The sequence below is a fragment of the Dendrobium catenatum genome, unplaced genomic scaffold (assembly GCF_001605985.2).
Source record: "Dendrobium catenatum unplaced genomic scaffold, ASM160598v2 fragScaff_scaffold_621, whole genome shotgun sequence".
Taxonomy (NCBI): Eukaryota; Viridiplantae; Streptophyta; class Magnoliopsida; order Asparagales; family Orchidaceae; genus Dendrobium; species Dendrobium catenatum.
This window is the reverse complement of record NW_021319083.1, coordinates 18,865,390-18,888,968: the sequence shown is the minus strand read 5'-3', so window position 1 is coordinate 18,888,968 and position 23,579 is coordinate 18,865,390. Positions and strand designations below refer to the sequence as shown.

General features: G+C 38.0%; 1 protein-coding gene across 3 annotated transcripts in view; it reads right to left on the bottom strand.

Annotated features, from left to right (window-relative positions):
• LOC110112331 (DNA-directed RNA polymerase I subunit 1) overlaps positions 1–23,579 on the bottom strand; it is a 112,413-nt gene that overhangs the window by 47,752 nt on the left and 41,082 nt on the right. For 2 of the 3 annotated variants that reach the window (XM_020844523.2, XM_020844524.2), the window contains exons 8-10: positions 14,540–14,687; positions 5,778–5,965; positions 4,772–4,907 (exon numbers count right to left, since the gene is read on the bottom strand). In XM_020844523.2, the coding sequence (XP_020700182.1) occupies positions 4,772–4,907; positions 5,778–5,965; positions 14,540–14,687 (472 nt within the window). The remainder of the gene's footprint in view (positions 1–4,771; positions 4,908–5,777; positions 5,966–14,539; positions 14,688–23,579) is intronic. The other variant, XM_020844525.2, reaches the window with a different exon arrangement.

Below are 23,579 nucleotides of genomic sequence, written 5' to 3'. Positions count from 1 at the left end.
CTGAAAAACTTCCTTGCGGCGGGATCCATTGGCTTGTTGGAATTGGGACTTCAAGACCACTTGGTTTACTTTCTTGACTGCCTTCTACTTGATGTTTATCCATTTTTGACTTAAAAATAAAGGTAGACACAAAAACCTAGGATATACTAACCTAGTCTCTGATACCAAATTGATGCAACCAAAATTTGGATTGCCAAGACAAAAATCTTATTTTCATAAAAAAATATAGACTAGGACAAAAAAAACAAGAAAATAAACAACAATAGACAATATAAAAAAAAAATAATACTAAGGTGACACACAAACAAGACTTTCCTTTATATAACTTTAAAAAAAAAAACAACTCAAACGAACAATACTTTCTTAAAAACATAATACAACTTTCAAACTTGTAATAAACTCTAACACAACACAATCAACTTACAACTAAATATTTTAAAAAGTTTGAGAAGAATGATACAAATGGGGTGGACACTTACGGAGAGAATAAATAGATAAGAAGCCCGAGACGAAGTCAAAGAGAGGAGAAGAGAAAGTGGATATAGCTCGCAAGCTATCCAAGAAAAAACCCTTGGGATTTTAGCTCCAAAAATCATCCATAATCTCTTTTTAAATTCCACAAAACAACCCCTATTTATAGGAAAAGAAAGGGAGCTAAACAGCTAAAATAGCCGCCCATCAAGCTAATAAGGGGGAGGGGCAGAAGACCAAAAGCCCACCGCCTGGAGAAGCACACAAATAGGCACACAAGATAGCCAACGAACGGACAACGCCAGGGGGAAAGAACCGGCCAGGCAGAGGAAACGAAGAGGTAAAAATAGGGGAACCAAACAGCCCAGCAGAAGGAACCGAACAGCCTAAAGCAAGAGATAGGGGGGTATGGCTTGCTTACATCAATTCTCATCCAGTTGAGAGATCTCATCTCCTGATGAGATGACATTAGAACCTCCATGACGTGCCGAAGGAGTCTCATCAAACTCTTGCATTAAGGCCACATACCTTCGATGGATCATTTCTTTTTCTTGCTTAAACTAGTCCTGAAGAATTTGCTTTCTCTTTACATATTTTTCTGTATACAAGTACAACTAATATTGAATTTTATACAACTCATTCTGAATGGGATTGGTAGAACTTCCTTATGGAGGGATCCATTGGCTTTTAGGAATATATTCTTCAAGATCACTTGGTTGTTTTTGATTTTCCCTTTTTTTTTAAGACACAAGAAAAGAAAGGAAGACTTAACAAAAACCTAAGCTCTGATAGCAAATTGATGCAACAAGAAAATCTTGCAAATACACAAAACTTCCTTTCATACAACATAGATAAATATAAAAACTAATATTGCAAATTAAGAGACAACTTCAACTACAGATGACAAACATAAACCATAAAAAATATATATATTTTAGAGAAGAATGATACATGTGGAGTGGAAACCGTGGATAGAGAAGAAGGGATTAGAAGACCGAGACAAATTTTAAGAGGAGGAGAAAGAAGACCATAACTCGCAAGCTATGTAAACCCGCAGGTTTGTACATTACACAAATTTTCATTTCTAAAACCCACCTAAAACAGCCCTTATATACGAGAAGAAAAGGTAAAAAAAGATAATACATGTATCTAATGCACCTAAAAATCAGCCAATAGAATACCCTTGAAAACCGCAGCAAGCAGGGACTAAAGGGGTAGCCGTCTGGGGAAGAAACCGAAGCATCAAAACAACCCCAAAAGGGGGGAAAACTGAAGCATTAAATGGCTCATAAAGGGAAAACCGAAAAATCATCTTTGGAAATTAATATCAGTATGGGGAACACCAAAAGGCCTCTTTTTCCTACATCATTTCACAGTCAAAGTAGAAGAAAATTAGATCCAAGAGCACTCAAATGCATCTTTGTTAGATATTCAGCCACCCAAAAATGTTACAAGTGTTATCATCCCCCCACACAAAAAAAAAATACCTTTGTCTCGATTAATGTTACCTTTGATGAACAAAGCTCCTATTTTCCTAAACCTCATCTTCAAGGGGTGACTGAAATTGAAGAAGATGAGGAAAGCAAGCTTGCCCCCCTTGACCTTCCTCCACCGCCTCAAGCCAATCCTTCTAAAATCAAAAATAGGAAAACTAAAGACAAAGCTGACAATAGAATTGGGAATGTATACTCCAGGCGTACAAGTTCAAACTATGCTCAAAAGAAAGTCCAAGAATCAGAACCATCTCCTGAAATTAAGGCAAATACAAACTCACCAGCTCCTTTGTATCCCATAATTAACTCTATTTCCTTCAATAAATTTTCATCCTCACACAAAAACTACCTGGCTACACTAGAAGATATTTATATTCCTAATAATGTTTCTAAGGTCTTATCTAATGAAAATTGGAAAAAGCCATGAAAGATGAAACTCAAGCCCTAGAGAAGAACAATACAGGGAAATCATCAACCTTCTAAAAGAGAAAAAACCAGTCGGCTGCAAATGGGTGTTCTCTGTAAATACAAAGATGATAGTACACTAGAAAGGTACAAATCAAGACTAGTGGCGAAAGGGTATACTCAAATAGCATTGACTATCAGGAAACATTTGCATCTATAGCCAAAATGAACACTATCAGGATCCTACTCTCACTAGCAACTAAGTATAACAAGCATCTGGAATAACTAGACGTAAAAAATGCATGCTTGCATGGGGACTTGGAGGAAGATATATTTATGGAGATACCAACAAGATTTAAGGAAAAATCTAGAAGTGACAAGGTGTGCAGGTTGAGAAAAGCCCTATATGAGTTAAAACAATCACCTAGGGCCTAGTTTGGAAAATTCTCAAACTTCATGTTCTTAATGGGGTATCAACAAAGTCAAGGGGACCATACACTATTCTTTAAACACTCAGACTCAGAGGGAGTCACAATATTATTAATGTATGTAGATGATATTATATTCACTGGGAATAATGAAGAAGAGAAAGTTAATCTAAGAAAAATTCTTACCAAAGAATTTGACATCCAAGAGCTTGGTAGACTAAAATACTTTCTCGAAATTGAAGTTGCCCACTCTAGCAAAGGAATCTTCATTTCACAACAAAAATACATTTAAAATCTTCTAAAAGAAACAGGAAAACTAGCTTGTAAACCAGCACCAACAAATATAGAACCAAATCTTAAACTAGGGGAAGTCAAAGAAGATCTGGATGTAGATATAGGGGCTTACCAAAGATTCGTATGAAAATTGATCTACATTTCCCATACCAGATCAGATATAGCATTTGTTGTAAGTATGGTCAGTCAGTTTATGCAGAATCCAAAACATACTCATATGCAAGCAGTAGATAGAATACTGCACTACCTTAAGGGATATCCAGGAAAATGAATTCTCTTTATAAGAGACCAAAGAGTAACCCTAGAAGCATATACACTGATGCGGACTATGAATGATCACCAGTAGACAAGAGATCTACCTCTGGATATTGCATATTCCTAAGAGGAAACTTAGTTACATGTAGAAGGAAGAAATAGAATATAGTAGCAAGATCTAGTGTTGAAGCAGAATACAAAGCTATGGCCTTGAGAATATGTGAGTTACTAAGGATTAAGATGATTCTAGAAGACCTAAGAATCAAATGGGACGATCCCATGATACTACATTGTGATAATAAATCAGCAATAAGCATAACCCACAATCCAGTCTAGCATTACAAGACCAAGCACATAGAAGTGGACAGACATTTTATTAAATAAAAATTAGATAGTAGTCTAGTATGTATCAACCATGTATCGTCAAAAGATCAACTTATAGATATCATTACCAAAGAATTGGACTACTCTACCTTTTTCAAAACGATTGTCAAGCTATGAATGACAGATCTATATTCCCCATCTTGAGAGGGAGTGTTAAATCCAAGCCTCTCAATCCCACGTTAATCCCACGGCTGCAAATAGAGATCCATGAGAAGCCCACTTCACATTGAGTGTCTTCCTTAGTTAGGCAACAAAATTAGGAAGGATTATATTACTCATTATTTTGTAGTTATTTGTTTCTTTATTTAAGCATCTTGTATAGATCTATAAATAGGTATTATGTTGAATAAAGTTTGAAGCTTTTCCCTCTCCAATTTTCTGAATACAACAATTACAATACTCGAAAAAAAGAATTTAATTAAATTTTTTCTGAAGTTTTATACCCCAATTTTCCTGAAAATGATAAAAAAAATTCATAAAATTCTAATTTTTGTTATGATCAGATATATATAGAAGTACAAAAAGATGTGCATGTACCAGGACTTTATAAAATTAATTTACTAAATCAATTAGGACATAAAATTTATTTAATAAAAATCACAAGCATTATTTACTGTAAACCAATTTAATGTACCGTAGCTAGCCTTCTTTTTTCGCTCCAAAACACATAAAACTGAGGATTGGAAAATGGATGGGTGTCATGGTTTGGAACATAGACTAATTAAGCTAAACATTACAATAAAAAACAATAATATTAAATTCAAATGCAAAATACAAATTCAAACTTTACATTTCAAATTGATCTCATAAGGCCAACATTTTGCATTTCTGACAACAGCTGACTTTGAGACACGCATCAATATAATAGGAAAATTATTGAGATGGTTTAGAACATCCACAATAGAGAAGTAGAAAGTAGAAACACTCACAAGGTAGGAAGGGATGTGAAACAACTATTAATAAAAATGTTTGGCACATGCTCAAACAGTCTCAAGGTGTGCAGCTATTAATTCTAAGAGTACATAGAAAAAATATGAGTACTTGGTATAAGTCCAATGTAACCTGCTTCCAATGTATAGAACTTCTCTCTCTCCATGAAATGTGTTGCTCCGGGATAAACATCAGGACCATTCAAGATAGCTTGTCTCAGCTTAGTAGCATTCCAGGAAGTTACTCTCTGTAAAATAACATTTTTCAACGTGAAGATAAAGGAGTCAATGCTCTACGTGAAGCATAAAGCAACAAAAGATCATCAGGAACCAATCTACATTATTTGAAAAAATTCAAGTAAATACATTTTGAGAGAAAACAAATCTAGTGAATGCAAAGTTTATTTTATACTTCACAACAAGCTATGTTATAGCTAAGCTAGCTTATAGCATATATTTCAACAAAGTTGATATGATGGAGGTCAAATTAGGGCTGCAAATGAGTCAAGAAGAACTCGATTCAGGCCTAACTCGAGCTCGACTCGCGAGCCAAATCCCGAACTTGAACTCGAGTCGAGCTCAAAGGTCGAGCTCGAGCTCGACTCGCCACTGAGAACGAGCTCGTCGAGAGACTCAATTCCACGTCCCGCACACGCTTCGGTGGTTAGCACATAGCACGAGCTTCTGGTTAGCACGCGCTTCCCCGCCGTTCCGCCTTCCACGGACCCGCGTTCAGATCCAACCCCCCCCCCCCTCTCTGTTTCGCACTTTCCATTTTTGCTGAGCCACAATCACAAGTAAAATCAAGTCTGAGCCTTCCGCTAGTTCGAACCGAGCTCAATACTCTAACAAGCTCAAAACTTTGAAACTCATAAACGAGTCGAGTCAAAGCCGTGGTCTAAACTCGTTTGCACCCCTAGGTCAAATTAAGGACCTAAAAAAAGGAGACTTCCACAGTGTTAACCAAAATTGTTGACAATAAGAACAATTATGAAACTCTCTTAACCACAACTAATCTAATCAAAAAAAATATGAATATTACAAAGAAAGTAGCATGAGTCATAACAATGTATAAGGCACAAAGATCACGTTCTGTTAAGATGACTCGTGAAACATACCTCTGGATATGTCAACCTGAGAGCAAAATAAGGAGGAATTCCTATTTCATTGACTGCTAGGTAAGGATCTGGAGATATTACAGATCGGCATGCAAAGTTAACCCTCTTTCCCATCATTTTCTGGCGAAGCATGCCTTCCTTCCTATCTACCAACTGGCGGATGCCATTTAGGACTCTATCACTTCTACCTACAATTAGAACAGTAAAAATCATAAACAAAGGATTCTCCGTCACTAAGAAAAAAAGGAAATCATGAACAAGCTATCAGGCACAAGAGGAAAATACAAATTTGTCAATATATCCCAGGCAAGCTAATTAAACATGATACAAAAGTTCGGCAAAGGCACAGAAACCAAAAATCAAAGGCACAAGAGCATAAAACAATTATAGAAACACAAATGGTAAATAATGGATTGTCAAATTTAAAAAACTACTGTTGACCCACCCTCATATGATTATAGAAAATTCAAATAGGGTTAAAAGTTTTGAAGCAGTCTATTCAACGATGGTGAGAATTTTTGCATATCAGCTACAGATTACCTTTTAACGTTTAATCAGTGAAACGGCTAATAAATAGTTAAACAATGAAGAAAAGTATAGATATGATCTTAGAAAAGATATATGGGTTATCACATCTAAGTTTGTAAATGGTCTATAAATCTGAAATTAAGACTGACGACCTCTTTGAATCAACACTATGAAGCACCTTACAAAGCTTTCTATGTGGAATGACGAAGTAACAAAAACAACCACACAAAAGAAAAAATATCAATCAGTTTGTCATCACTTAGGTTCGTTTGAGTCTATTAAGTCAATCATTATTCATCAAGCTGCCTCTTCAATTTAAGCTGCTGGAGAAAGCAAGTAATGAACTTCTAAAATCTGAAGATGAAAATATTTACATTTGAATATAAAGATACCCTTTCAAACAATGATTTGAAGTTCAAAAAAAAAAACAACAAAATAATATCCCACAAATTCTTCCATTTATTCCTACAAATTCATATAAAACTGAAAGAAAATAAGAGAATTCAAAACAACTCAGAAGTTAATCATAATTTCTTAGGTTCAACACTCTTTTACCTTTTCTTTCAATAGTTAGACTTTAGACAAACAAATAGTTGTTACTTCATTTCTCAATCATGCATTCTAGGATTATCTTGAATTTTGTCTTGAACAAGTTCATAAATTAAATGTCATTTTAAAATGAAGATTATTGTGCATAATGAAAGAATTTTACTATACTGTAAGCTTCTCGGTGTGTTCGAAAATTTTCGAAAGGTTGTTATGTAGTTTTTTGTATCTGTCACATGTCTGCACCCCACCTATTTGACTTTGCCTATAAGAGCCATGAATCTTTATTATTTTTTGAAAGTTAGGATCTAATGTACTTATTCTGAAGCCTACAGTATACGAGAGTGTGAGGCAGTAAATATAGAACAACGTCGAATCTTTATTAGTAATGTTTTTACGCAAGACACTATTCCATAGGAAATATTATTTGTTAAACACTTACAGAAAAAAGAAATTAAAACAATGTCAAGAAAAATATACGAAATCAGTGTTGCACAACAAGCATAATAAAAACGTCATCATAAAATTGGAAAACCCACTCATCATGAACCAAATAAAGTTCTCTTCAAGTTGAGCGATCTAAAAAAGGAAAAGAGCATCTGTCCTTCCAATCTAAGCAAACTACAAATGCAAAACAAAAATATAAAATGTAATTTGAAATTCAACTAAATCCAAGTTATATCTGCAACCAGCAACTCACATAAAAAAGGGAGCAATAGTTATTTTACAACGTCAGCCTCAGGTAGAACAATTTCATTTAGTTATCCGTAAACTGGAAGAAAGACTCCTAGGCTACCGTGATAAGTACAAATACAGTAAATAATCAGGCAGAAAAGAACTTTAGCAGAGAAGATTGCAGTGCCGCATAATTTCAAATGACGTCAAGCAAACTACGGTGATATTTACAATTAAATAATACCTGCAAACTTTGCTTCCAATCACGTTGTGCAGCATTTTCAACCCAGAGTCTTCATTTATGGTTTACTTCAGTAAATTCTAAACCAAAAAATAGAAAAAGAAGACTAGAAATGGCAAATTCTTAATTTTTTGGGAAAGTCCAATAAATTCATAACCTAAACAAAATTAAAAAAAAAATACATCTTCCAAAAAGAAAATCACAAAAAAGTAGTGTTGCGTCCAAGAGTATTCGCGGCGGTAGAGAATAAAAAGTTTAACGACTTAGCGTTGTACGAAAATCCAGCACACAATCAGATAAGAGAGAGGGTATAGCATTCATATGAGACAGCAATATTTTTATGTGGAAAACCACTGAAAAGGGGGAAAAACCACAAGGCCTAGCCCAGTTTGAATGAATCCACTAGTATTTGTAGTTGATTACAAATGAGGCCCTTCCTTGGGGGGAAGGCCTTGGATCTATGTACATCAAATGCAGTATGTTACATGATGGGAATACAAAGAGTTACTGTTGACGTGTTCATTTGGTCAGACTGACTGTAATCGGTGAGCGACGTAAGTCAGAAGGACCGTAGTCGGTGGGTGACAGAGGTCGGAAGGACTGTAGTCGGTGGGCTACGTAAGTTAGAAGGATCGTAGTCGGCGGAAGGAGGTAAGGACTATAGTCGGTGGGCAACGTAAGTAAGAGGGACTGTAGTCGGCGGGCGACGGAGGTCAGAAGGATTGTAGTTGGTGGGTGATGCAAATCAAGAGGACCGTAGTCGGTGGACGACGAAGGTCAGAAGGACTGTTGTCGGCGGACGAGGAGAACTCCAGCATTAGATGGTATTCGAGCAAAACTCTATAGTCAACTGGAGATCGGACAGAATTCTAGCGTCTCGTGGAAGTCGGGCGAAATTCCGGCGTCACTTAGAAGTTGGGGGGAATTCCGGCATCCCATGGAAGTCGAGAGGAATTCCTGCATCACTTGGAAGTCGGACGGAATTCCTGCAAAATTCCGACGACGGTGGTTGAGGAGGAGTTTCTTCCCTCTTAATCTTCTTCTCTTCTCTTCTCTTCTCCTCTTCTTCTTGGTTGAGTCCCCTCTCAAGAGAAATGAGGGGTCTATTTATAGATATTCTGGAGTGGCATGGCCTGTACATTGGTGAGAGATCAGGGCTAAACGGGGAATGGTTGGATGGACGGCAGATATTGAATACCTTGATCGTGTACCGTTCGTCAGGCATTTGAAGGTCTTAGTGATGTCGGAATTCAGCGATCTTGGGCTCGTTGGATTTGTCTCGTCGAGCCGCTCGATTAGACTATAAGCATGTCATATTTGGAAACTGTTTGGTAACCCAAATTGTGGTTCGAACTTTCCAATAGCACTCCGGGTCCCTGATTTGGACTCATTTGGGCTCAGATCGAGTTGAATTTGGTGTCGCTGGTTTCGTATTTCTGTGACGCTCAGTTGACGGTAAGTTCGCCAAAAATAGAGTTCAGGTGATCCCGGATTTAATTTTTTAAGTTTCCAGCTTGATTTTGCCTCAAGATTTGTGCCCGGTCAAGATAATTTTTTGATGATATATCTCCACGGATGCCTGGGCCCGCGCGTGGCACCCTCGGCCTGCCTGGCCCCGCCCGGCCCACTGACCCGCACAATTCCGCCTTCTGTTGGCAGTCGGGCGCCGGTTCAGGCCCGCTACTGGCGGTTGCCCAAACCGCCAGCCATATTTTTTAAAAAAATGTTTTTTTCTTTCATTAATAAAAAATTCGTAAAATTCCCAAAAAAATTTAAAAAAAAAATCAGATAAATTCAAAAATTCCAGAAAAATCTGGAAACTTTTTTTCTCTGCCAAAAAAAGACTATAAATAGCCCACTAGGGCCAGAGGGAAACTTGCACCTTCTCCTCTTCTCCTTCTGGCTTTTTGACATTTGAGGATTTCCGCTGTTTTCAGTAGATGACTTTCCATACTTGACTCAACTCCCCTCCTCTTGTATAGAAGTTAGAATTTCTTCTCATTTTTCCTTCTTGCTAGAAGCTTTCCGCTATTTTTCGTAGGTGACTTTCCCTACTTAAATTCAGTGCTCCTCTCCAGCACAGAAGAAAAAATTTTCTCCTTTCACTGTCTTCTCCTATGACTATTTTCTTACAGTCGAGGCATTCCGTTATTTTTCGTAGGTGACTTTCCCTACTTAAACCGGCGCCCCTCTTCTTGTACAGAAATTAGACTTTTTACAGTCGTTTCTTTTCTTTCTCTTTCCTCATTTTAACTTTCTTACATTTGAGGCATTCCCCTGTTTGTTGTAAACGGCATCCTCTACTATTCAGGTCCCCTCTCCGTGTGTAAAAGTTAGAATGTTTGATCCTTGTTCTTCTTTTGCGTTCTTCTTCTTACATTGGAGGCATTCCACTGTCGAAGATAGACGGCATTCCCCTATCAAGCTTCAGTGTCCCTCTATTGTGTAAAAGAAGTTACGATGAGAGGCTATCTTCTTAATAGACAACTCTTAACATAAGAAAATCAATTGTTGCTTGTATGTGAGGGTGATTTGAGAAGATATGGCGGTCATAGCGTCCTGGAGGAGAACCAGAAGTGATGAGTAGGCGGGGAGAATTTTGACACTGTTTGAGCGAAGTTTGTCGACGATGGACAATCGAGCGGAAGTTTATTGGCAATCAACGACCGATTGGAGGGTAGAAGGAGAGAGTTTGAAGGTGCGCTGCAAGTAGCAGTTTAGCGAATCCACCAAGGATGTAAGGACCGCCGGCAAATATCATACGAAGGGCTGATGATCGCAGATGTCCAGTGGCATTTTGCTAAGGCAATATGCATCCATATTGACATGTGCAGACATCATATTTCTTTCTTTGAAGAAGAAGTTGTAGGAGATGCTTCAATGTGCAGTAGAGAATATGTCAATATAATCTACTAAAGATATTTGACTTTTTTGAAGTTGTTTGATGATTGTAACTTGTACATATGATGCAGATGTACTTTTAATTTCAACTTCTAGTGAGAATAAATGTACATTTGAATCTTTATGTTGGATTTATGTAACTCCATTGTATATGAAGTTAAAAATTTGTCCCTCAGAGAAAATTGATTTATTTATGCATCTTTAAGATATGATTTGATATATTGCCCCCGATATTTTTGTGAGGGTATTTTAAACTACTGAAGTCTTTATATGAGTGATGAATTTATCAACCACTTACTTTCATGGAATCTTTATAGAGAGAATATTGTTCACTCAGAGCACTGCTTGACCTCTATGGAAGAAGTCGAGAGAATCCACCAAGAATATATGACATATTCAAGGTTGTATGCCAGAGCATTTGCTCGATGACGCTAACTTATATTAAAGAGGTCGAGAGAATCTACCAAGGATGCATCCGAGGTTGTATGTCAGAGCCTTTGCACGATGACGTTGACCTGTATGGAAGAGGTCGAGAGAATCCACCAATGATGTAAGACCTTTCCAAGGTTGTATGTCAGAGCCTTGCTCGATGACGTTAACCTGTATCGAAGAGGTCGAGAGAATCCACATAGAATGTAAGACCTTTCCAAGGTTGTATGTCAGAGCACTTTGCTCGATAACGTTAATATGTGTGGAAAAGGTCGAGAGAATCCACCAAGGATGTAAAACCTATTCGAGATTGTATGTCAGAGCACTTTGCTCGATGACGTTAACTAGTGTGGAAGAGGTCGAGAGAATCCACCAATGACGTAAGACTTTTTTGAGGTTATATGTCAGAGCCTCGCTCGATGACATTAACATATACGGAATAGGTCGAGAGAATCCAACAATGATATAGGACCTTATCCGAGGTTGTATGTCAGAACTTTGCTATATGACATTGAATTCTATGGAAGAGGTCGAGAGAATCCACCAAGGATGTAAGACTTATCCGATGTTGTATGTCAGAATACTACTCGATGACGTTAACATGTGTGAAAGAAGTCAGAATAATCCACCAAGGATGTAAGACCTATCCGAAGTTGTATGTCAGAGCCCTGCTCGATGACGTTAACCTGTATGAAAAAGGTCGGGAGAGTCCACCAAGGATGTAAGACCTATCCGAGGTTGTGTATCAGAGCCCTGCTCGATGATGTTAACCTGTGTGGAAGAGGTCGGGAGAATCCACCAAGGATGTAAGACCTATCCGAGGTTGTATATCTCAGCCTTAGCTCGACGATGTTAACCTGTGTGGAAGAAGTCGAGAGAATCCAACATGGATGTAAGACCTATCCAATGTTGTATGTTGGAGCCTTTGTTCAACGACGTTAACTCGTATGTAACAGGTCAAATCGGATCACCATGGGATGGGTTTAGCATTGATTGGGAGGGGGCGAATGCCGCATGTATCCTAAATCAAAGATGAAAAATGGTCTATCTTTAGAGCGTTCCTACCTTTTGAGGTCAAGATTAAGACCTCCCCAAGGAATAGAAGTCCAGCAATGGACTGTATAAAGCTTGTAATTAATTGGAAGTATCATTTCTATCACTGGGATCTTTCTTGAAATATCATCTTGATATTGAAAGCATTGGATGATCTTTTTTGCCATTGTTGGAGTAAAACTTGCCCCCAGTCCGTATCTGATTCTTATGAAATTGATGCAGCAATGACTGATATCCAGAAGTTGACATGAATGAACTTCTGAGGTTGAAGCAAAATTTGCCCCCTAGTTGGGAACCAAGTTCCCACAGACGGCGTCAAACTGTTGTGTCCATGAGTATTCGCAGCGGTAAAGAAATATAAAGTTTAACGTCTTAGCGTTGTACGAAAATTCGGCACGCAATCAGATAAGAGAGAGGGTGTAGCATTCATATGAGACACCAATATTTTTACGTGGAAAACACCTGAAAAGGGGGAAAAATCACGGGGCCTAACCCAGTTTGAATGATTCCACTAGTATTTGTAGTTGATTACAAATGAGGTCTTTCCTTGAGGGGAAGGCCTTAGATCTATGTACATCATATGCAGTACATTATATGATGGGAATACAAAGAGCTACTGTTGACGTGTTCATTTGAACGGACTGTAGTCGGTGGGCGACGTAAGTCAAGAGGACCGTAGTCGGCGGGCGACAGATGTCGGAAGGACTGTTGTCGACGGCCAGGGAGAACTCCGGTGTTAGATAGTATTCGGACAAAACTCCAGAGTCACCTGGATATCAGACATAATTCCAGCGTCCCGTGGAAGTCGGCAGAATTCCGACGTCACTTGGAAGACGAATGGAATTCCAGCATCCCTTGGAAGTCAGGCGGAATTCCGACGTCACTTGGAAGTTGGACGAAATTCCGACAAAATTCCGGCGACGGAGGTCGAGGAGTTTCTTCCCTCCTAATCTTCTTCTCTTCTCTTCTCTTCTCCTTCTCCTCTTCTTCTTGCTTGGGTCCCCTCTCAAAAGAAATGAGGGGTCGATTTATAGATATTATGGGGTGGCATGGCCTGTAAATAGGTGAGAGATCAGAGGTAAATGGGGAGTGGTTGGATGGACGACCGATATTGAATCCCTTGATCGTGTACCATTCGGCAGACATTTGAAGGTCGTAGTGATGTCGGAATTCAGCGATCTTGGGCTCGTTGGATTCGTCTCGTCGAGCCGCTCGATTAGACTATAAGCACGTCATATTTGAAAACCATTTGGTAGCTCAAATTGTGGTTTGAACTTTCCAACAGCACTTCGGCTCCCTGATTTGGACTTTTTTGGGCTCAGATCGAGTTGAATTTGGTGTCGTTGGGTTCGTATTTCCGTGACGCTCAGTTTGACTGTAAGTTCGTTGAAATCAAAGTTCAGGTGATCCCGGATTTAATTTTTGAAGTTTCCGGCTTGATTTTGCCTCGAGATTCGTGCCCGATCAAGATAATTTTTGATGATATATCAAGTAGAAATTGGTTTAAAATGAGGGACCTACCAGCCAAAGCAAGGAGTAGAGAATCAATATGTACCTAGGTTAGAGAGAACAGTGAACTCTAAGGCAAAAGAAGGACCGAGTGGGTTAGGAATGAACCAAGTTTGTCAAGTCCAAACACGATCAAAGTAAGTCCAAATGTCCATGAAATAGGAGAAAAACAGGGGAAGGTGTAGGCTCGCAATAAGGTGCTGACAATAGAAACAAGAGAGGCTTGCTGATTTGCCATCTTAATCCAATCAGCGGATGGGGACCTTGAGATTGACAACCACATAGGAAGTGCAATGAGAACCTTAACAATAGACAAAAAATCTCGTGATCAAAATTTTTATGGGAAAGAAAGAAAATTTCAATAGTTTTTATTATGTTTGCAATTACAAATATGTTGCCTGTTGGATCCACGATTGAATTCAATTGACTTTGGAATACAAATTCAAATCCAACTATTTGCAAACCAGCCCAACTAGCCAAGTGATGTTCTCTAACTAAATCTAGGTCAAGCTCCCCTGTAGACCAACAAACAAAAAAGCAACCCAATAAATGAGCTTATCTATTTTATATGAATAAACGCTGTGCAAGAATGAACACACACTCAAAGAGACTTAATGGAGAAAGATGATTCATAAGACTTTTCCCAAATGGTTGGAATAAGCCTACTAACGTTCATAATGAAAATATTGCTTCTTTTGATTGGACTATTTGTTAGCTAAGTTGCAATTTTTTCTTCTACCTCTAAACTTTTCTTGGGAATATTAGAACACATAAGCCCAACTATTTCATGCGAAAAACAAAAACAAAAAAACATTATTAAGGCATTGTTGATAAAAAGAAAATAAGTGCAACATGATAAAATAGTATATGAAAGACGTACCAAACCCCTTCGTACAATCAAACAGCAAATTTACACTGTTTTGAAGGGCCCGCCACTTTTGCAAGACATATTGGTGACTAGCTTTGCCTAAAGCGACGTTCGAATCCAGCACTCGGCCCAATAAAATATTTTGAGGGTGTTCCAACAACTACAATAATAGCACATGAAAAAAAACATCAATAAGCTTCTTTACAAGAAAAATTAGTATCAAAATTGAATTAAGAATCGATCTATTTTAATCTCCCCAACCACTATCCAAGTAGGATAAAGTAATAAACTTCTCATAATTTGCATACCAAGTTATTTCATAGTACAATATAACAGAACCTAGTGACAGCAAATGGAACCAGTACAGTGAAAAGGAATACAGGAGTGAGTAAAATATTTCTAGGGGTTAATTTGAATTTCTATAATTAGGAGTTAATTCAAAATCCTTCCTTAATTAAAATTCCTATGTTGGCAAGTCTTTTAATTCCTCAAATCAATGTCCCCATCTATAGCTTGCCATATCGTTCTACATCAAATAGTCCTGAAATGAACTATCCAAGTGGCTTATGAGGTTGCATGCTCCATCCAGTTCCAGGTTCCCTTTGGGCTAACTTACTAATCCTAAATTAGGTGAAAAGAAAAGTAAATTCAGAAGATCATTATCCACCTATGACGGTCAATTCATTTTATTTTTCGGATTGTATTAATGTAAATTATGTAATGCATTCTCCGTGACATGCCTTGTCATAACATTGGAATAAACTCCACATGACATACATGCAAAAACGATGGCTTATAAAGTAGCATCGGATATAAAAGATAAGGTGTTGGAAACATTCTAACAACCTGCACGCTTCGCTACGAACCAGCCCTATAAATTCAAAAAATCAAAGGTTTGCCCTTCAAATAAAGCTGATCCAGAAATACAAACTGTACATTTTGAAGTTTTTTTAATTAACTTTTTCCATCAAAAACAACAAAAAAGTATATTTATAATTTTCAATAAATAGGATTTGCAAGTCAAAAATAAGACTAGAGTAATAACTGATCTTCCTCAGGTATGCGAAGGATTATTTGTATAATTTCTTTTTCTAAAAGAGGTGTTTACAATTTTTGTGTCCTATATAGTATTTGTGTAATTGTTGCTTTGTTGTTTTGAGGGCATGTGGTCTATTTAAAGCCCCTTCCTCTTGTAGTTTTCTAATTTGTCGATACCATTTCATAATTCAGTTTCTTAGGGTGGATTCCTTAGTTCTTGGAATAAAAATTCAATGAGGTCGTTGTGGAGTCTTGGGCTCTGCCATAATAAACCGAATGGAGAACCTCGAAGTTCTAGGCCAGCATGAACCAGCAAGCGGTTAAAAAATAGAAAAAGACTGTCAGGCAGCAACAGCGCATCAACTGCAGGGTTCTCCAACGGTTGTGCTTAAGCACCAAGATGTAAGGGCATTCGAGACACCATCAGTCCAACAAAACAACAACATGTTCTCTAGCAGATATAACAAGGTCGGGTGGCTATTTTTTGGCATTGGTGTGTAAGGTACCTAAGGAGCAAAAAAACAACACTAAGGTACTGTTGACCTTGATATACATCCCATAATCAATTCAAGTGAGCACAATGAGAACGACATTTGAACGACAAGATGACGCAATGTAGCAAGTCCCAATACCTCGACGGCGATCAACCGATGCAGTGAAGGGTGTAGCGAGCTCAAAAGCCTTAACATTGCACAAAGATACTCAAACAACATGTGTTTATGAAACGGACTGTGTTAGCGCTACCAAAACGTCAAATTTATCCAAACAGAAATACTCGCACATGACTTGAGTGAATGCAATCGAAACAATGATCTATAGATGTGATGTTGTGCAAAGTCAACCGAATGTCATATATTTCTGAAAATTGAAATGGCTTTGTCATACGCCCAGAACATCAAAATTACTTAGAAAGCATACCTATAATTCTTGGTTCGTTGCACAAGTAGAAATGTGAAATTTTCTTGCCTGCAAGTCAATAGCACGCAAATCGAGATAAATGATTGAAGAGGATTCACGTGATGAGTCATTTAACTTTTCATTGTATTTTAATTAATTTTCTAAATAATTATATATATATATAACGATAAAACAGAAATTCAAATAAAATATTATTTTAATCCTAAATCTAAAAAGCAACTCCTCTCATTATCTCAAATTAAAACCCTTGAAATCATTCTCATTCTCCCCTCCTGCTCTCTACACAACAATCTCCCCCTCTCGCTCTCTGGTTCGCAAGATCCAAGCCGCAAGTCATCTCCTCTTTGCTTCCTTACTCGACCCGCCGACAACCCCAACCTCCCAAGGATGATGTTGTCTGCTTCCTTCTCTACCCCCTACCCAACATCATTGTTGGACAATCCACTGGTGCCAACCCATGCTGAGCTTTGGTTCACACAAACTAGCTATATACACATGCTCACCTTCCCACCAACCAACTCCATCTATACCCTACTTCCGAACTCCAAACCACAGATACCCACACACCGCATGTAACAACTCAAACTATTAACTATCGAGGAATTGTGCTCTTTGGCCTAATGGCCTCACGGTTTTCTCCCGTTGGTGTAACTTCTCAGGATGTCACCCATCACAAAATTGCTCCCGGAAGAACACGCTTAACTTCGAAGTTTTTTTAATGAAATTCCAACTACTGCACCAAAGGCATCTCGATGCTTAAGAGTTTAATTTCTTTTTACTTAAAAGAGTTTCATAATCTCTTCCACTTAAGTAACTGAAGTCCTTATCGGTTCGTATCTAAGAATTATCTACCATGCAGAAAGCATGTTAGAGATAGCCCCTACAAGTTCATTTGATATCCCCCGCCATTTAACACTTTGTCTCATATAGCATCTAAGATATGGCCTCCATGGCGTAGAACTTTGTCTAGTATGACAGTTAGTACCCATCTTCCGACTGGTGTACAGTTTTAATACCATTTTGTGATAGCTCAAAATGTTAACTATTGAAATATTGTTTGCTTGACCTAATGCCCTCACGATTTTGCATCGTAGATGTAATTTCCCAGGAAGTCACCCATCCTAGGATGGCTCACGGACGAGCACGCTCAACTTTAAAGTTTTTTTAATGAACTTTCTATTATTATAATAAAAGGCATCTCGATTCTTATGAGATTAATTTCTTTTTACTTAAGTGGTTTCACACCACACATCCAACCAAAGCTCCCATGAAACTCTTTTTCTCCCTTCTCTTCACACTTAGTAGCAGCAGATGCTACCTCACAACCCCTTGGTCTCAACCCTGTCAACTGCCTACTCTTCACACGACACCTCCCAACAGCTAAAAGCCAGCTCCTCCTCTTCCTTCTACCAACTAGATGTCTGTACTACCTACCTGATAAACCCTACCACTCAACTCCTCTGAAACCATCATCCAGTTGATATAAATTGCCTCGAGGCCATCAACAATACCTGCAAGACGCCTAAATCTTACCAAAGGCCGAACCATCTTCTCTCCACTAAACAGCAACTCCACCTCCCTACTCACCCAACCTAAACGATCTACCCAAGCCAGCCTCTTTCTAACTCTCTCTCTCTCCCCACTCTCCCTTCCATTCTCTCTCTAAATAGAGAGAGATTTCCTATCTCTCCTCCCAACTCTCTCCCCCCACCAAGTAGAAAACAAATTTTTTCTCTCTACTCGCTTTCTCTTTCCCACATTCGCTCTCTAACTCTCTCACTTCCCCTTTTTCAGACTCTCTTTCTATTTCTCTCAATAAAACCCTCTCCTCAATTTATCTCTCTAAATAGAGAGAAACTTCACCCTCTCGCTCTTTCTCTCCATCTCTCTACGCTCTACATTATATAAGAAAATCAATAAGAAAAATCTAATAGCAAAAAATATGAAAGCCAATATATATATAAGATGAAAAAAATTACAACATCAAGCCTTTATCCCACTACGTGGGGTCGGCAACATAAATCCTTTTTCTCCATTGTGTCCTATTAAAAGTCAAACTCTCATTTAAATCTAAAAAAGAAAGGTCATTTCTAATATTTTCTAACCAAGTCTTTTTAGGTCTACCCCTACCTTTCTTAACATAAGTCAAATCTAATACCTCTACTCTCTTAACAGGGTCATCGGAAGGCCACCGTTTTATATGACCAAACCATCTAAGGCGACTCTCTCTAATCTTGATGTAGACAAAGGGGGGGTCAACACAAGTCCAAAATAATTCAGATTTTGGCTTCCCTTGAGTCTACTAGCTCAATCCAATTGAGCTAGAATTTTAGCTCATTTATGAGCTAGGCTTTAGTTCATTTATTGAACTAGGGGTTAGCTCATTATTAGCTAGGATTTTTAGCTCATAGATATCTTTTAATTAATGTAATTTTATGCTTTTTATGTTTGTTTTAATGTTTGTCTCTTGGAATTCCAAACCGGCCTTTGGAATTCCAAGATTACTTTTTCCTATGGTGGCTCCTTGAATTCCACCATGGCCTTTTAGTATTTTGTGTTTGCCTCTTGGGATCTCACGGCTGGCTCCTTCTTCCGTGCGATTCCTTCGTTTCCCGTGGCCGTGGCTCTCGGTCCGTGCGATTCCCTTCGTCTCCCGTGGCTGCCTCCTTGGTTCCTGGTTTGGGTGTTTAACCGTGAGCTTGAGGGGGAGTTTTCTATGTGTTTCTTGGATCTATTGTTCAGAGTGATGGTGAAATAGATGGGATTATTATCAACAGAATTCAAGTTGGATGGTTGAAGTGGAGGAATGCATCGGGCTTGTTATGCGATAGAAAAATCCCCTCAAACTTAAGAAAAAATTCTATAAGATGGTGGTGAGACCTGCACTGCTTTATGGTGCAGAATGTTGGCCATTAAAAGAGAAGCATAACACTAAGTTAAGTGTTGCCTAGAAGAAGATGCTTAGGTGGATGAGTGGCTTTACCCTTAGAGATAGGATATGAAATGAGCATATACATGAAAAGGTTGGAGTAGCTCCAGTGGAAGATAAGATTAGAGAGAGTCGTCTTAGATGGTTTGGTCACATTAAATGGAGGCCTTTTGATGACCCAGTTAGGAAAGTTGACGTAGTAGATTTGACTTATGTTAAGAAAGGTAGAGATAGACCTAAAAATGATTGGTAAGAAAATATTAGAAATGATCTTTCTTTATTAGATTTAAATGAGAATTTAACTTTTAACAAGACACAATGACTAAAAAAGATTCATGTAGCCGACCCCATATAGTGGGACAAAGGCTTGATGTTGTTGTTGTTCTGTTTAGTTGTGTGTGAGTATGTAGCAAAGGTATGTAGAGTATTTGTTTTGGATTTCTTAGCGATTCTATAATGGTATTAATGATATAAGGGAAACTTTGTACATGCTTCTGTTTAGTTAGAAAATGTGTTATGTTGTGGATGGAATGAATATATATATATATATGTGGGGGGGGTGGGGGGTGGGGGGGGAGAGAGAATGATTAAGAGTTTTAAATGTTGAATGTTATGTTTTCTACATTACACCATGCGTTATTGGTAAAGGGTGTTATGGTGTGTAACCCTTGGGAACATAAATGCTCATATTAGTTTTTAAAACCAAAATAGCATGCCATTTTTTTATATGTATGCTTAAACATTATATTAGAATTATCTACCCCACTAAGCGTGTAGCTTATCCAAAGTTATAATTGAGGCTTCAAGGAAAGTAAAGAAAAGAAGCTGTCAAGGTAGTAAACAAGTAACTAGTTTACCCATGTATGATGTAGACACACAAGAAGAAAACTGACACAATTAGTAGAACTTAAAACAAACTTTATTAAATAAAAGCAAACGACCCAAAACTTGACAAACACAACAAAAGATGCTATGAGATTTTAAAGAAATTTAAAAAGACGCTATCCTCAGACAACCGTCAGAGCGGGCTCGTCACAATTCATCGAATTTGTAGGTTAAATAAGTAAAATGCATAGAACTAGCAAACAGATGGTCCACCACTGCAAGATTGTCCAATTTCTTCAATAGATGCTTCAAATCAACTCTTATACGACACCCTAACGTTGCTTTACTTTTGAGAAGAAGGATACAGATGGAGTGGCACTTGCGGAGAGACGAAGAGGTTAGAAGCCCGAGAAGAAAGGGTGGAAAGAGCCCGCAGGATTTCCGGAGGGGATGAGAAAAGAAGGTTGGAAAGAGCCCGCAGGATTTCCGAATAAACCCGCAGGTTAATAGCAAATATGCTCACAAATATCAACTCCCTCTCTTCACAACATTTTCTCATATTTATAGGCAAGAGAGAGGAATGCCAAGAGCCATAAGACTTTAATTTTTTTATTAGAACCAAAGCATTAAGCATGAGAATCTTCCCCCCAAGCTCACGGAAAAACACCCAAACCAGGAACCAAGGAGACAGCCACGGGAGACGAAGGAACCGCACGGACCAAAGAGCCACGGCCACGGGAAACGAGGGACCATCACGGAAGAAGGAGCACAGCCGTGAGATCCCAAAAGGTAAAGCATCCCAACATAAATTCTTATGCATAGAATTCATCTCCCAATAAATATAAGCCACGGATTCCCAAGAGACAAGAAGAAAGGGGAAGGGGAAGCGACAAGGCCACTCCAAAAGTAAACTTCATAATGAGGTACCTTTTGAGAATTAAAGAGCTAAACTTCAGCTCAAGCAACTTAGAGAACAGGCTCAAAACCGAATGCTCCAAAACAGCCAACCCGTGAACCACCAGCAGCCAGGGACCAATCGAGTCAGCAAACCAAAGGTCTACCAAGCCATATGCACTACCTACCATGATCATTGGATGCTTTCTCATCATTGAATAGCTAAAAAAGAAAAGAAAACAAAATATAATATTGTTCAAATAAAATAAAAATTACATAAATTCTTGATAGCATCAATGTACAATAACTTTTTGAGTGAATAATTTTGGATATACTATAGAAGATGTGTATAATATAAATTAAAGCTGTTTAACACGTATGAATTTATACATAAAGTTTTATTAGAAACTCTTTATTTGATTTGATGATTTTATTTACGTATGCATCAATATCAAAACTTATGATGGATCTATCAGATAATTTTTCACTCATTTGATCTTGATTTAAAATTAAGATAAGTTTTGAATTTTGATCAGAAATGCGTCTGACTGAATTGCACGCCTCTATTACACCTTATAGTTGGCTGGGGAGGGGTCAAAATGAGGCATGAAAAGCCATCTCTTATAAGTTAAACAAATTGGATATTAACTTTAGTCCTAGCTATGAGAAAATTTAAGACCCTAATCAGTATTTAGACATATAAGAAAAATTTATAACTTTAGTCATCATGAATTAGATCACCATATCTTTAATTTTATAATATGAATATGGGGCTCATGTAGAACGAACATGCAAAGATGAATTGCTTAATGAAATTTGCACACTTAATATTCCTAGAACAAATAATTATATCTTAATGGTGAATTTAAATGACGCATTAAAACGCAAAGAGCGGTAAAACAAGCTTAGGCTAAACCACATGTATAGAAGTTAAGATCGAAAAATATTCAACTTAATCTATGTTGCATGCATAAGTAGTTTCAACACGAAATCCCTACACTAACAATAAGACTAGTCACTACAAGGAGATCCCTCACTCAACTTATCTAGCTAAGGGGGTTTAGCAGAGAGAGTGACGAGAATCTTCATGAATCATTTATAAACCCCAATTGAAAAAGTGACTAAGAGGTTTAATGATTTGGGGAGAGTTTACCCAAATAATCAGAGAATACAAAGCTTCTGGTTTGATCACCAAGGCACTGGATGAAGAACAATCAGCAACGTCAAGGCTTGGACATATTTAGAAAGGTGATCCTTGATTTTTTGGACAGCAGGGCAGCAAGAATAGGCCACCAAACTAAATGGGCAGCAGCTGGGAACATGTGGACAGCAGCAGGTGATGGTTGGAGCCCTCGTTTTGGCACACAAGGACTTCCAACAGCAGTCCAAACAGCAACCTGGGCGACGGGATAATAGTTGGCTAAGTTGGAGTGGTCTTGGACAGGAGGAGTGGCCTCTCGGGAATCAGGACAGCAGGATTGGTGTAACGACCCCAAGATCCGTGTAGCGAAAGGATTCATCTGATCGTTCTATTGCCTCTCCTTTTTTTTTCTTCTTTTCTATCAGTTTCCTCATCTGTTGTTCATATCAATCCATACATACATATATCCAGAGCCAGAGATAATTACATTACAGAAAAGAAACAGCAGCGGATACTATAATTCACATATAGTACAACAGTCAGAGTACAGCCAAAAGAGAAATCTACACTAGCCGTACAGGCTACAAAAGAAAGCCTACCAAGGCTACAAAAGAAAAAGCTACAGAACTCGGCAGAAAGATCTTCAAGCTGAAGGCCCTGCACCTGAAATTATTAACCACATATAATGAGCTTACAAAGCCCAGCAGGTCACCAAAGCCTACAACTGAAATCAAAGCACGACACTGAAAACAATATGCAGGTTAATCAAATCAAGTCAAATCAATCAGTCGTACATGATCAATGAGTCAATGCAATACAGAAATCAATACGGAACAGAAATCAATAAAATCAATAACCAGTAGGAAATCAATAAAGCTCAAAATCAATGCGTCAATCCATTCTCTACAATCTCTATCATAGCAATCGATAACATCAATTACATCAATACAATCGTCTAGTCGTCTTACTTATCGTATCACATCAGTCAAATCAATAGAGTGGAATCGTATCGGAACATATACTTGCAAATCAATCTATCGTTCAATCTCACTTACTTCTTATCAATACGGCAGTGTATGTATCCATATCCATAAAAAGAACCATCCATTGACGACCACGAACGATGCTACAACAGTGAAATCGTATCAATCAATTCTGCCAGTCAATAGTACCAATCGGCTCAAAATCCCAATAAACGATCAAATCAATACGGCGAAAGATCAATTGAAATCAAATCAATACAATCAGCTTCATAAAGAAATCTATTCTACGATAATTCAAATCCATACGGCAACAATCCATTCAAT